The sequence below is a fragment of the Salvelinus namaycush genome, chromosome 21 (assembly GCF_016432855.1).
Source record: "Salvelinus namaycush isolate Seneca chromosome 21, SaNama_1.0, whole genome shotgun sequence".
Lineage (NCBI taxonomy): Eukaryota > Metazoa > Chordata > Actinopteri > Salmoniformes > Salmonidae > Salvelinus > Salvelinus namaycush.
This window is the reverse complement of record NC_052327.1, coordinates 47712894-47727961: the sequence shown is the minus strand read 5'-3', so window position 1 is coordinate 47727961 and position 15068 is coordinate 47712894. Positions and strand designations below refer to the sequence as shown.

At 45.8% G+C, this 15068-nt stretch overlaps 1 protein-coding gene across 1 annotated transcript in view; it reads right to left on the bottom strand.

Moving 5' to 3' along the window:
• Nucleotides 1–15068, bottom strand: part of LOC120065933 (protein O-mannosyl-transferase TMTC2-like) — a 138149-nt gene that overhangs the window by 88924 nt on the left and 34157 nt on the right. Inside the window, exon 2 of the mRNA XM_039016975.1 lies at nucleotides 3989–4568. Coding sequence (XP_038872903.1) covers nucleotides 3989–4568 — 580 coding nt within the window. The remainder of the gene's footprint in view (nucleotides 1–3988; nucleotides 4569–15068) is intronic.

Below are 15068 nucleotides of genomic sequence, written 5' to 3'. Positions count from 1 at the left end.
ATTTTATTTTTGGCAGTGAAACAAGGCTACTCAGGCAAGTTAAAAATATAAATGGACTGTTAGAAAATGTGAAAAAAATATATATATATATTTTAATGTGAATCACATTTTTATTTGGCGTACCTCCGACAGCGTTGCGTGTACCCCTGGGGAATACTTGAATACCCCAGTTTGGGAATACCTGCCCTGGAGCACACAAAAAAAGATACATACCTCGGCCTAAACATCAGCGCCACAGGTAACTTCCACAAAGCTGTGAACGATCTAAGAGACAAGGCAAGAAGGGCCAACTATGCTATCAAAAGGAACATAAAATTCGACATACCAATTAGGATCCAAAAATACTTGAATCAGTTATAGAACCCCTTACCGATTATGGTTGTGAGGTATGGGATCCGCTAACCAACCAAGAATTCACAAAAGGTGACAAACACCAAATTGAGACTCTGCATGCAGAATTCTGCAAAAATATCCTCCTTGTACAACGTAAAACACAAAATAATGCATGCAGAGCAGAATTAGGCAAATATCAGATAAATTATCAAAATCCAGAAAAGAGCCGTTAAAGGAAACGATTCCCAAACCTTCCATAACAAAGCCATCACCTACAGAGAGATTAACCTGGAGAAGAGTCCCTTAAGCAAGCTGGTCCCCAGGACAGCAACACAATTAGACCCAACCAAATCATGAGAAAACAAAAATATAACTACTTGACACATTGGAAAGAATGTATAAAAATACAGAGCAAACTAGAATGCTATTTGGCTCTAAACAGAGAGTACACAGTGGCAGAATACCTGACCATTGTGACTGACCCAAAATTAAGGAAAGCTTTGACTATGTACAGACTCAGTGAGCATAGCATTGCTATTGAGAAAGGCCACCGTAGGCAGACCTGGCTCTCAAGAGAAGACAGGTTATGTGCACACTGCCCACAAAATGAGGTGGAAACTGAGCTGCACTTCCTAACTTCCTGCCAAATGTATGACAATATTAGAGACACATTTCCCTAAGATTACACAGACTGACAAAGAATTCGAAAACAAATCCAATCTTGATAAACTCCCATATCTGCTGGGTGCAATCACAGTGAAGAACAAACACAATTGTAAATACAACCCATATTTATGTTTATTTATTTTCCCTTTTGTATTTTAACTATTTGCACATTGTTGCAACACTGTATATAGACATTTGAAATGTCTTTTTTCTTTTGGAACTTTTGTGGGTGTAATGTTTACTGTTTATTTCACTAAGTGTTCATTATCTATTTCACTTGCTTTGGCAATGTAAACATATGTTTCTCATGCCAATAAAGCCCTTACATTTAAATTGAAATGTAATTGAGAGAGAGAGACAGAGCGAGAGAGCGAGAGGGACAGAGCGAGAGAGCGAGAGAGACAGAGCGACAGCGAGAGAGAAACAGAGCGACAGATCGAGAGCGAGAGAAACAGAGCGACAGAGCGACAGAGCGACAGAGCGACAGAGCGAGAGCGAGAGCGACAGAGCGAGAGCGACAGAGACAGAGCGAGAGAGACAGAGCGAGAGAGACAGAGCGAGACAGAGAGAGCGAGACAGAGAGAGCGAGACAGAGAGAGCGAGACAGAGACAGAGAGACAGAGAGAGAGAGAGAGAGAGAGAGAGAGAGAGAGAGAGAGCGCCGGTCCCAATCATAATAACAAAGTAGAATTCATTCAGGTGACTTGGCGTCGTGATCACAGAAAGAGACATACTGTAACCTTATAATTAACAAGGAATGCATGAGACCTGCCAGCCTTAACATCACTCAACGTTCCCTGCTTGTTTCTTCTGTGCTGGGGTTCAAAGATATGCAGTGAGTCTGTGAAACTGACAACTGCCACCTCAAAGCTGCACACTAGAAATGGGTATACATAGCATATGGCCCACGGGTGTCTGCCAAGAACATTCATCAACACCATGGCAAAGCATGACAGAAATCCATAGGCTCGGGTCCATCCATGCGACCATTGTGTAAGTAGATCTGCGACTCTCGTCTCAGGGAAGGGTTGACAGGGGAGATGTGTTGGTACGGTGGATTTCCAATCAAATGTTGAGAAGCTGTCAGATATGAGGTATCCTTTCCTTCAGTCCTCCTAGCACTGCATTCTCCCAGCCAGCCCTGACACACTATTAGCAGGCCTGTATGCCTCTGTCAATGGATGGGCAGTACTCCAGAAGACACCAAACCTCAGATAAGGCTTAAATCAAGAGAGAGAGGCTAGCATGGAGACAAAGACAGCAAGGGCCCTCACTCACTTTTTCACACTGTGATGAGCACTAAAACGGAGAAGCTAGATTTTCTTCCCGTCTCTCGCTCTTCTCTCTGTTCATTCACTCTCCCCCGCCCCCCGCCCACACCCCTCCACCAACTCTCCCACTCCCAGAAACACCCTTTGGCGTTCGCATGTATGCGTCAGCATCCTAGAGTGCCATCGACTCTTCTTGGATCCCCTTTGTCACATTTGTGCACGTCTTTTTCAACTTGGCCTGATGCGCAAAGACTGGTGGAAGTCACATTGACTAGACAGCAGACAGTAAGCACTTGACAAGGCGCAGTTAACACAAGCACGCGCACACACACACACACACACACACACACACACACACACACACACACTGAAGATTAATGTCAATGTTATGAATTTCATGTAAACAAAATAGCTTATCATCATTATGTTACATACCAGTATCCTTCATCTCAATAACATGCACCACATTATGGTGACGGACGAGTAATTAACAAATCATTAACAAACTGAGTTTGGGTCGATGGTTTACTTATTAATAAAGCATTTTCTAATTGGGGTTTGGTAACAAATCATGTTGCAAGGGAAGGCAACGATGCATAATGATAATGACACTGTTTAAGGATAATGTAATGATGTAGGCACGATGGGAATTCAAATTCAACTGACAAAACTCCCTAGCAGCCTCCCATGACCCCATTTCCATAATAATATGGTTCCCTAACTCATGTCACTGCATAACCCATTCATAGACGCCAACTGCTTTAGTGTCTATTGACGATAGTATCTTCTGGCTGGGGGCGTTTTGTTAAGATCCCCAAAGCTCATTCTGAACGTAAAAACGCATTGCTTATGTTATGGTTTTGGAAACATAAGGAACGTATTTTTTCATTTCAGCAAGAAATTATTTTCCAAAAAACAAAAGGTTCAATTACTACACACCTTTATAGGGTTAGGGTTCCCACACGGCCATGTTACATCGCTTGTTATGGAAGACACACGGAAGATAGGCAGCCACCTGTGCTAATTAGCTATCTAGCATGCTCTGAACACCTGTGTGTAAGCGTAACTTGGGAGGAAGTGTAGTTGGTCAGCTGGAGGCACACAGCTGGTGGATCTGTGCCAAACTGCTACAGTAAGTGTATATTTTTTATTTGAGCGATTCCATCAGACTGATATGAAAGATAAGTGGAATATCAGCATATGTTTCGAAAATCGTTTCGCAAGCAATGATTATTGACGTTTCTAAATGTTTGAACTACACATTGTAGTTCACGCTCAGCCAACCGTGGGCGAAGCTAACCACTGAAAACCCTAGGGATAATAAGAAGGGTTTGGAGTGCTAGTCACTGCTCTGACATTCATGTATGGATGTGTGTTTCTGTGTGTTTGTATGGGTATATACAAACAGTCTACGCTCAATTTCCATGAAGAAACAGGATAAATAGTTTCCCCTTTATTTTCTTTCCCCACTTGTATATTTTCCTTGCATTCAGAGGACAAAACAGCAGCTCCTTCCAGATCACACAGCTGTACATACATTAATTTTTTTAATTTTAATTACATCCTAATGAAAACAAACAACACACAGGAATACTTCCACATGTGAACAGATCAGCTTTCCACTTTGCGGTTTGCCAGGCTTTTGCCAAGGGGAGAGAGAGGAGGAAATGAGATACATGGGAAAAAACAACACCGCAGGGCAAGGACAAACTGTTTACCTTGTAAACCAGCGTGATGACCTGACGCAATTTGAGCCGGTGGAAAACACAGACGTCGTAGAGGGCCGACACGGCCAGCACCGTCACCCCTTGCTCCTTCCACAGCATGCTGCAGGCGGCGCAGCCCAGGCTGCCCAGGAGCCAGGCCCCCAGCCTGCAGGGCCCCGCAGAGCCCCCTCGCAGGGTGCAGTGACGTACGTAGCACAGCAGCGACAGCAGGAAGAACAGAGCAGCGCCCACGTCGGCCCGGCCAACCACGCCCGCCACTGCCTCTGTGTGAATGGGGTGCGAGGCAAACAATAACCCAGCTAGGAGGCTCCACAGGCCCCCTCCAAGCAGCAGGCGGGCCAACCAGGTGAAGAGGGCTGTGACTGCCCCATGGAGGCCCACATTGACTAGGTGGTAGCCCCAGGGCTCCAAGCCGCCCAGGGCATGGTTGAGGCGGAAGGAGAGGGTACACAGGGGCCGGTAAGACTTGTGGCTGCCGCTGTGGGTGAGCAGGGTGCCCCAGAAGTCATCGTAGAAGATGTTGATCCACGGGGTCTCTGGGAGCAGGTCCTGGTTAGTTTTGATCGCACGGCTGTGGGGAGAAGGACAACAGAGGGGTTAGAAGGTGTATGTGTAATGATCCTCATGCTTATGGATAACCTGATCAAGAGCAACGCCACCATAGTACTTGGGTCTTTTCAGTCAATTCAGTCTTCACTGTACTATGACATTCAGTAGAACTGCAAGGACTGAAAGACATGTCTAGATATCTATTAAACGCAGAAGTGGTCATTTATCATGCCCCAAAGAAAAGAGCTTCAGAAAGAAATCAGTTCACCTTGAAACCTGCTCATGCTCAGAGACACAACCAATCACAGTGAGAGATGAGGTACATGTAAGGATGTGTGATCAAACCTCTGAGTGACCATCTCAGCTTCTCCAATTTGACCACCTGGGGCCTCAATCCATTTATACCAACAAGACCAAATGCCACAGGCAGTGTGTGTCCTTTCTCCTGATAAACTATGGATGTATTGTCTCCTTTTTAGCTGTTTTGGAGACCTAAACAGCAGTAGTAGGCTATGCACTGTAGTATACTTTGGCGTATACAAGAACTGTAGCTTTAAAGTTGTGTAAATCTCCTTTGAGAGTGTGGTCATGTTTCCTCCACCAACAGGAGTGATCTTACTGTGTGGACTCAGGGGCCAGGGAGGAGCATGCTCCACACCCTTCACCAAAAACAAATAAAGCAAACGAGAGATAGAGGGGGAATGCCATGTTGGCGTAATGGAGCGTGGGGAGCCAGGGACCTGTCAATCACAGCTAGCCTTGTGTTTAGCAACGGGTATCTCACACACAGACACACCACACTGGGGGGGGGGGGGGGGTGAGAGAGTGAGAGAGTGAGAGAGAATAAAGCAGGAGGGACTAGAGAGCAAACTAGAAAGCAGTGGATAGCAGGCCATGGATATTCAGTGTTGAGGGGCCATGGAACGCCCATGGAGAGACCATGCTGTCTGTGCATTTCTGTACATGTAGTTACCCCACCACAGGGCAGCCCTGGCCTGGGTACTGTACTATCCCCTCTCCCGATGGATGGGGTCGAGCCTGAGTGTTTGACCCTGGTGGTCATACATCAGCCCCAAGCTGTGTGAGGGGTGGAAGGGTGTGCTATTTTCCCCCTACCGGAGCAGAGAGTGTCTGGGTATTTGTCACCCAGCTCTGAGGTGTTGTCTGGCTCTGGCAGTGAGACAAGGCCTTGACCCTGTGTGTATGGGAGGCAGGGGGAGCAGGAAGGGAGGTGATGGCAATGTAATGAGTCTCTTTAGAGAGGAGGAGATACATTATAACATAGAATGCATCATTTAAAAAAGTGATGGATGGGATATGACACATGTGATAACACACAGAGAGCTCCAGGTTGTAATCAGTCCCCATGGCAAGCTCAATTAGCACACACAATTAGGTGTGGAGCGAGGAGAGGGAGAAAACAGGCACACACTGCACAACACACTAACAGACTGAGACAAACAAGAAATTCAAAGAAAGAGGCCACGGCGGCAGATGAATCAAGCTGAAATTGATCTATGGGTCCATTGATTTTGTTAAAAACATAAAAATGTTTTATTTGTCTTACTACTGCAGCATTTGTGTTGCTCTGAAACCTAGTACTTTTACCTGACATTGTCCTATTGAATAGTGTAGCCGCCAGTAGCAACCATCTTGCACTGACCCTTAATATGATTTTACCAGAAAGCAGATGGGTTTGTTGGAAAGGGAAAGGGTGTGGAGATTGCAACCCACAACAAATGACCAAATAAACGACTTCTGACAGGGCGAGGAGAAATAGCCCGCCTTATGATGGATCTGGGGGGAAATGAATACAACTAACCTGGCCTATGTGGAAGTGGGGAGGCAAGATAATCAGCCGGGGATATTTCTATATAATAGAAATGCCTGACATGTCAGTGAGCAGATCATTAGGTTTCAGACCTGGGTTCAAAACTATTTTAAATAATGTCATATACTTAAGCTGGGCTTGACTGAGCTTGCCTGGTGCAATGGAACCAATAGAATGGTTGCAATAGTGCCAACCCTGCCCATCTGGACCTCCAAACAGGCTAAAACAAACGCTGAAAGTATTTGATAGATTTCGAATAATATTTAAACGTAGATCCGATGGGTTTTTCTGGGGCTCCAGGCAGCTCATCACTGGCAGGGTTAGGCCTCTCTCTTTGGTTCATGCCAGTTTATGCCAGTTTATTTTCTCTGGCCCATTTGTCAAGTGAGATCTTCACTCCACCACAAAAGGCTCACATCAGCGGTATTATGGTTCAATTACATCTTTAAACCATTTGGATGACAAGTGTGCCTTTTTTCCATTGCACATTGCCGTGGAGACAGAAAGGACAGATACAATATATATTGCTTCAAAACACACTCCAGCTCTGGCACCAAAATAGAAGGCCAGAAACCAATGCCAGTCCATCAAGTCTCTCTGAAGCAGTCATAGATGCCTGAATCACAATGCAAATGTTCAGCTCTCAGATTGCCTTCTTCTTGAATGTTAGAGAGGCAGGCGAGCACCTACACCACTGGGGTTGACAGGCACTCTAGGGGGAGAGGATAGAAGAATGTGGAAAGAGAGAGAGGGGGAAAAGAGAAGGGGTCGTCTAACCCATGTCTCCTTACCCACCACTGTTCCAAGTGGATGTCAACAAATTTGCATGATGATGTGTCCAATGCAATCCAAGGCCATTCATTCATTAATCCTGCATGGCTGCGTGGGTCCTGATCACCACAGCGCATCCAGCCCCATTCAGCTCTGGCTAAAGTGCCTGCCGGGCCTGCCTGCCTGGTGGAGTGGAAGATTGGGTTTCTGTGGCTGGGCCCCATCCTTCTGGGAAGCTGGCGGTAGCAGGACCTCTCTGTGCACTGCAAACCTTTTCCAGCCGGGACCGCATTCCTTCCGCCAACACCATGCTTTATCCGCCTGCCTGCGTGGCGGATAAACCCGAAAAGCACTACCTCCCACTCCCATCACCATCGAAGACTTCAACTCTGTCCGAGCCAAGTCATGTCTGCACCCAATCTCTAGGAAGAGTATCATGTGACTCAATCGGTCAGATATTTGTTTCCTTATCACTCTGCCTTGTCAAAATGTTTGCACAGAGTCTGGTGCATTTTTTATGTACAAAATATTTGTAGTGAAACTTCCGTTACAAAAGGAGGGTTCGTCGAAAGCTCAAGAGATACAGACAGGGCAGGCAAGTCAGAAAAACATCAACTATAAAGGATGTAAGCTCAAAGAGGAAACATTCTAAACTTTATGTAGGCCTAGTATGTAGATAACTTAATCCTCCAGACAAGATGGTACTCATAGTGATTACTACGGTGGATCTAGACAAAACCCAAATGCAGCAGTGTTGATAGCAGCTCGCCACCCCAGTGTTTTGACCAGAATAGTGCATTGAAATAAAGGCGTGTGATTCACCCAGAAATAAAAACAAACCCAGTAAAGTGTATGGTGCTTATATCAAAGCCGTGACTAACCCTCCTCACAACCTCCAAATTCCCTCAATGAGGAGGATCACTTTCCCTTCAAACAGGCTCAACATTAAAGAGACAGCAACAGAAAATACACAGACTATACTAAACATTAGGAAAACCTTCCTAATATTCAGTTGCACCGATTTAAAACAAAATGTACCCTCTGAATGGCACACATACATAATCCATCTCTCAATTGTCTTAAAGCTTAAAATCCTTATTTAACCTGTCTCCTCCCCTTCATCTACACTGATTCAAGTGGATTTAACAAGTGACACCAATCAGGGATCAAAGCTTTCACCTGGTCAGTCTATGTCATGGAAAGAGCAGGTGTTCTTAATGTTTTGTACACTCAATGTATTTTGTAACTGTATTTTTGCAAAGAAGTCTACAAAATGGTTGTTTTTACTCTGTCAGTCATCAAATATTGTGATATTAAATATTATCTCTAGTTGTTGACAGATACTGATGCAGCTAAGCTTTGCTGTAGGAAGTGGTACCTTCAGTGTCCTCATCCATAGGAAATGGTCACTGTGGTAATTAGCATTCAGTATCATTCAGTATTCCTAGAAGAGCTTGACATGTGAATAAATCAGTTGGGGTTAAATAAATAGGGCTTACACCATTCCCATGACAACAGAAACCCACATTAGACCATCTGAAACTGAGAATTGATTGACTTTTCCATCTCCTCTCTGGGAGGAAGAGGGGCAGAAAAGGCCCAGGAGCGGTCAGAGACAGAGATGAGATGAGATAATAGAGTTGTGATTGAAAGCCAGAGGAATATAAATCCACATCTTCCTTTAACAGTACCATTAGCCATTTGGGATGGTATGGTGAATCAGATAATTCTGAGAGCAGAAGCCAGATATGAGGACAGATAGTCTTCCAAAGACTGAAGAAACTTGCAGATGAATGACTATGCTAATTCTTCCAGTGTGTTTCCTTCCTCTAATAAATGACAGTTGAGAATGAAGGGTTTCACATCAAAACAACTACACATCGTCTTTGACAGGAAATGTTAAGATTAAAAGAATGGAAAGATGACTAACTACTAGGTAAAACACTTAAATAGCCTACATAAATGTAACTTTAATCATCCAGCATGCTATCAGAGAGACAATTGTAGAGAGGGAGAGCAAGGACCGAAGAAAGTGACATTTCTCAGAACATATTTTTCTATTTATGCCAGCATGTGAAATGAAGGAAAACAGCTCTGGCAGTTGGGAAAAGTGATGTCGTCTATGCCAAGTACGTGTCATCACCCTGCTTCAATATCTGAAAGGAACACAGCCATATTTTGCGAATGCCTACTGAGGCTTCAGGGTTGTCCATTCAGCTTTTCTGCCAGCTCCTTTGTCTAATGTCTCTTCCCATGGGCATGCTAGCAGGTCAATAATAGAATAGTAGAATACCCTCATGGTGCCAATTTGAGTGATTTCTCAAGGTTGGCAATCTTACTCTCTTTTGATAACAACACAAATGTAATTAATTTTGTACTATTGAGTGCTTTTGAAAACTGATTCTGTTTGTAAAATCCTGACAATACATACAATATCTGTTAAGGAAGTGTAACATGAAAATGATGTTATTATATAAGAACATGAGAGAACATATGTGCTAGTGTGAAAGTCATCTATCTGATTGAAGATGTTAAAATTTAGAAGTCTCTTTCACTCAGGGAAAAATAAAAAGCTCAAAGTCAGTCACAGGGGTAATTTGCCTAGAGAAAGATTTGCCGAGAGAGAGAAAAACCTACTCCTTTGTGTCATTGTTACAAATCACTTCTTAGAGAAACACACTATTAATGGGACATGTCTGGATAAGAATATGCCAAATGTTCAAAATCATGTCTCAGCGCTATTAAATACTCATACAGAGGTATAACTTCTCTGAGAAACAGCGGGTTTGCGTCCCATTCATATTCAGACAACAATCATAACAGATCTCGTTGTCAACAGACACGTTGATCAACAACAATATCTCCTGAGTTATCACGACCATTCATTTCTGCCCCACCCAGCTAAACCCCAATTATTATTTTTTTTAATGTATATGGCCCGCTGGCAGCCGACTAGAATAAATGTCAGCCATTTTTATACTTGCGTTTAGTAGGCCAATAAGTAGCCTGGTCTCAGATATGTGCCATCTTGTGCAGTTTAACTGGTTAAGATGGACTCGCCTTGAGCTCTGTTAAAACATTGCAGGTTTTCTCGTGTTTTTCTCAAATGTTGTTAATCAGTTTGTTTCGTGCATTACTATGTATACCTGGGTAGAACAATTGGAATACGAATCGCTGGGTACTCACTGTCCACCCGACCTCCACAAATTCCCTGAACAATGGGATAGCTTCTTCAGTGAGGCGCCTAGCTGCTTGGGAGTCCTACTAGAGAGTAGGAAGCGAAGACGCCAAAGGATAGGTAGACGTGGCGGGGTCTTAGTGAGTTTAAGACGCCGGGCGACCCGTCCTCAATTACCGAGCATACTACTCGCCAATGTTCAATAATTAATGAACAAACTTGACAAACTCAGAATGAGAATCTCCTTCCAGAAGGACATCATATCCTGCAACATACTGTTTTTCTGAGATTTGGCTTTCCTCCAACATCCAATTGGATTACACACGACCAGCGGGTTTTACAGTTTTTGGAGAAGATAGGAGGTGGTCTCTCTGGCAAGAGCAAAGGTGGTGAGCTCTGCTTTATGACCAACAACACATGGTGGAACGGAGGAAACGTACAGGAACTTGCGAGGTTCTGCTCCCCCGACTTGGAATACTTGGTCATCAAATGTCACCCTTTTTACCTTCTGAGAGGGTTCTCAAGGATTATCGCCATGGCTGTGTACATTCATCTCCAAGCCGACACCAAAAAGCCTTTCAAAGATCTTTATTGGACACTGAACAAACTGGAAACCTGTCACACTCTGGCCTTTGTTATATTGATTCTCTTTATTAGTTTAGTTAGGTCAGGGTGTGACATGGGATGTTTGTGTGTTTTTGTCTAGTTTAGGGTGTGTGTATTGTTTAGGGGGTTTTGTAGTATGTATGGGGTTGTGTTCAGTGTAGGTGTTTAGGAAAGTCTATGGTTGCCTGATTTGGTTCTCAATCAGAGACAGCTGTTTATTGTTGTCTCTGATTGGGAGCCATATTTAAGGCAGCCATAGGCTTTAGGTGTTTGTGGGTAATTGTCTATGTTGAACGTTTGTAGCTTCACGGTCGTTTGTTGTTTTGTTTTGTAAAAGTGTTCGTTTCGTGTTTCGTCATCTCTAATAAAAGAAGATGTCCTCATATCCCGCTGCGCCTTGGTCCGCTTATTATGACGATCGTGACAAAACCGCATTCCCGGAGGCAGCGTTCATTGTTGCAGTGGACTTTAACAAAAGTAACTTGAGAACAGTGCTCCCAAATTATTACCAACTCATCGACTGTCTAACTTGCGGAAATTCTAGTTTCGACCCCTGCTACACGCCTTTTCGACACGGGTGTAAGGCCCTCTCCCGTCCTCCTTTCGGCAAATCCAACCATGACTCCATCTTGCTTCACCCTGCCTACAAACAAAAATTCAAGAGGGAAGTTCCGGTGGTCAGGTCTGTACAGTGTTGGTCCGACCAATCAGAATTCACGCTGAACTCTGAACTCCTCTCTATGCAACTGGGTCCTGGACTTCCTGTCGGGCCGCCCCCAGGTGGTGAAAGTAGGCAACATTACCTCCTCGACACTGATTCCCAACACGGGGGCCCCACAAGGGTGCGTCCTCAGTCCCCTCCTGTATTCCCTGTATACCCACGACTGCGTGGTCTCATACAGTAGTTCCATCTCCATCATCAAGTTCGCTGACGACACGATAGTAGTAGGCCTGATTACCAACAACGATGAGACTGCCTAGAGGGAGAAGGTAGGCACTCTGACGGTGTGGCGCCAGGTAAACAACCTCTCCCTCAAAGTCAGCAAAACAAAGGAGCTGATTGTGGACTTCAGGAGGAACAAGGCTGAACACACTCCCATCATCATCAATGGGGCCGCCGTGGAGATGGTCAATAACTTCAAATTCCTTGACATACACATCTCAGGGAAGCTGAAACGGCCACCATAATTTGCAAATAATTCATAAAAAATCCTACAATGTGATTTTCTGGATTTTTTTTTCTCATTTTGTCTGTCATAGTTGAAGTGTACCTATGATGAAAATTACAGGCCTCTCTCATCTTTTTAAGTGGGAGAACTTGCACAATTGGTGGCTGACTAAATACTTTTTTGCCTCACTGTACATAGTGCTATTTCTATTGTTGTTTTTTTAATACTTTTATTTCACTTAGTCCTGCATGTTGGATATCGGAGCCTAATATTTTCACTGCATCCTGCAATCACACCTGCATACGTAACTATTAAACACTCTGAATCGCTAAATCTGAATCTTGACAATGCATAGGAGTTGGCAAGACAGCAAAACATATATCTGGGACCACCAGGCTATACAGTCAGTGGAGTAGAGTAGAGTCACCCCGCCAGTCAGCCAGGACCACCAGGCTATACAGTCAGTAGAGTAGAGTCACCCCGTCAGTCAGCCAGGACCACCAGGCTATACAGTCAGTGGAGTAGAGTAGAGTCACCCCGCCAGTCAGCCAGGACCACCAAGCTATACAGTCAGTGGAGTAGAGTAGAGTCACCCCGCCAGTCAGCCAGGACCACCAGGCTATACAGTCAGTGGAATAGAGTAGAGTCACCACGCCAGTCAGCCAGGACCACCAGGCTATACAGTCAGTGGAGTAGAGTAGAGTCACCACGCCAGTCAGCCAGGACCACCAGGCTATACAGTCAGTGGTGTAGAGTAGAGTCACCCCGTCAGTCAGCCAGGACCACCAGGCTATACAGTCAGTGGAGTAGAGTAGAGTCACCCCGCCAGTCAGCCAGGACCACCAGGCTATACAGTCAGTGGAGTAGAGTAGAGTCACCCCGCCAGTCAGCCAGGACCACCAGGCTATACAGTCAGTGGAATAGAGTAGAGTCACCACGCCAGTCAGCCAGGACCACCAGGCTATACAGTCAGTGGAGTAGAGTAGAGTCACCACGCCAGTCAGCCAGGACCACCAAACTATACAGTCAGTGGAGTAGAGTAGAGTCACCCCGCCAGTCAGCCAGGACCACCAGGCTATAGAGTCAGTGGAGTAGAGTAGAGTCACCCCGCCAGTCAGCCAGGACCACCAAGCTATACAGTCAGTGGTGAAGAGTAGAGTCACCCCGCCAGTCAGCCAGGACCACCAGGCTATACAGTCAGTGGTGTAGAGTAGAGTCACCGATCCAGTCAGCCAGGACCACCAAGCTATACAGTCAGTGGAGTAGAGTAGTCACCCCGCCAGTCAGCCAGGACCACCAAGCTATACAGTCAGTGGAGTAGAGTAGAGTCACCCCGCCAGTCAGCCAGGACCACCAAGCTATACAGTCAGTGGAGTAGAGTAGAGTCACCACGCAAGTCAGCCAGGACCACCAGGCTATACAGTCAGTGGAGTAGAGTAGAGTCACCCCGCCAGTCAGCCAGGACCACCAAGCTATACAGTCAGTGGAGTAGAGTAGAGTCACCCCGCCAGTCAGCCAGGACCACCAGGCTATACAGTCAGTAGAGTAGAGTAGAGTCACCCCGCCAGTCAGCCAGGACCACCAAGCTATACAGTCATTGGTGAAGAGTAGAGTCACCCCGCCAGTCAGCCAGTCAGCCAGGACCACCAGGCTATACAGTCAGTGGAGTAGAGTAGAGTCACCCCGCCATTCAGCCAGGACCACCAGGCTATACAGTCAGTGGAGTAGAGTAGAGTCACCCCGCCAGTCAGCCAGGACCACCAGGCTATACAATCAGTGGTGTAGAGTAGAGTCACCCCGCCAGTCAGCCAGGACCATCAGGCTATACAGTCAGTGGAGTAGAGTAGAGTCACCATGCCAGTCAGCCAGGACCACCAGGCTATACAGTCAGTGGTGTAGAGTAGAGTCACCCCGCCAGTCAGCCAGTCAGCCAGGACCACCAGGCTATACAGTCAGTGGAGTAGAGTAGAGTCACCCCGCCAGTCAGCCAGGACCACCAGGCTATACAGTCAGTGGTGTAGAGTAGAGTCACCACGCCAGTCAGCCAGGACCACCAGGCTATACAGTCAGTGGTGTAGAGTAGAGTCACCCCGCCAGTCAGCCAGTCAGCCAGGACCACCAGGCTATACAGTCAGTGGAGTAGAGTAGAGTCACCCCGCCAGTCAGCCAGGACCACCAGGCTATACAGTCAGTGGTGTAGAGTAGAGTCACCCCGCCAGTCAGCCAGGACCACCAAGCTATACAGTCAGTGGAGTAGAGTAGAGTCACCCCGCCAGTCAGCCAGGACCACCAGGCTATACAGTCAGTAGAGTAGAGTAGAGTCACCCCGCCAGTCAGCCAGGACCACCAAGATATACAGTCATTGGTGAAGAGTAGAGTCACCCCGCCAGTCAGCCAGTCAGCCAGGACCACCAGGCTATACAGTCAGTGGAGTAGAGTAGAGTCACCCCGCCAGTCAGCCAGGACAAACAGAGAAGGTTATTGTGGTGTAGCTCATTGTAGCCAGCACACAACCACTGTGGCCACCGTTAAATCCCCATTGTCAGGGATGAATAGTTCCTCCACTCTTTGACACGTATGATTAGTGAGATTATAATAGAAGCCTCAGACAAAACCAGCCTTGAGAAGCGTGAGTGTTATACAAATCAGGATCCCTTTCAATGCATCCATTGTTTGATAAGTCAGAGGGAAAAAACATATTTACATGAATTACACACAGCTAAACTCCTAAAATACAGGTTAAAGAAGACCCACAATTTGATGTGATATCTTCTACATACCACGATGTAGCGAGAAGCACCAGCTACACAAATGAAGTGCTGGGTGTTACACGTCTCTCCTCGGACAAGGGTAAATGACTCCTGTGCGACCGGAGTGACTCCTGTGAGACCGGAGGGTCAAGATACAGGACATGGACACCTATAGATCACAGGGCCAAAGTCAACAAGAGCAATGCTCAACCTCTAC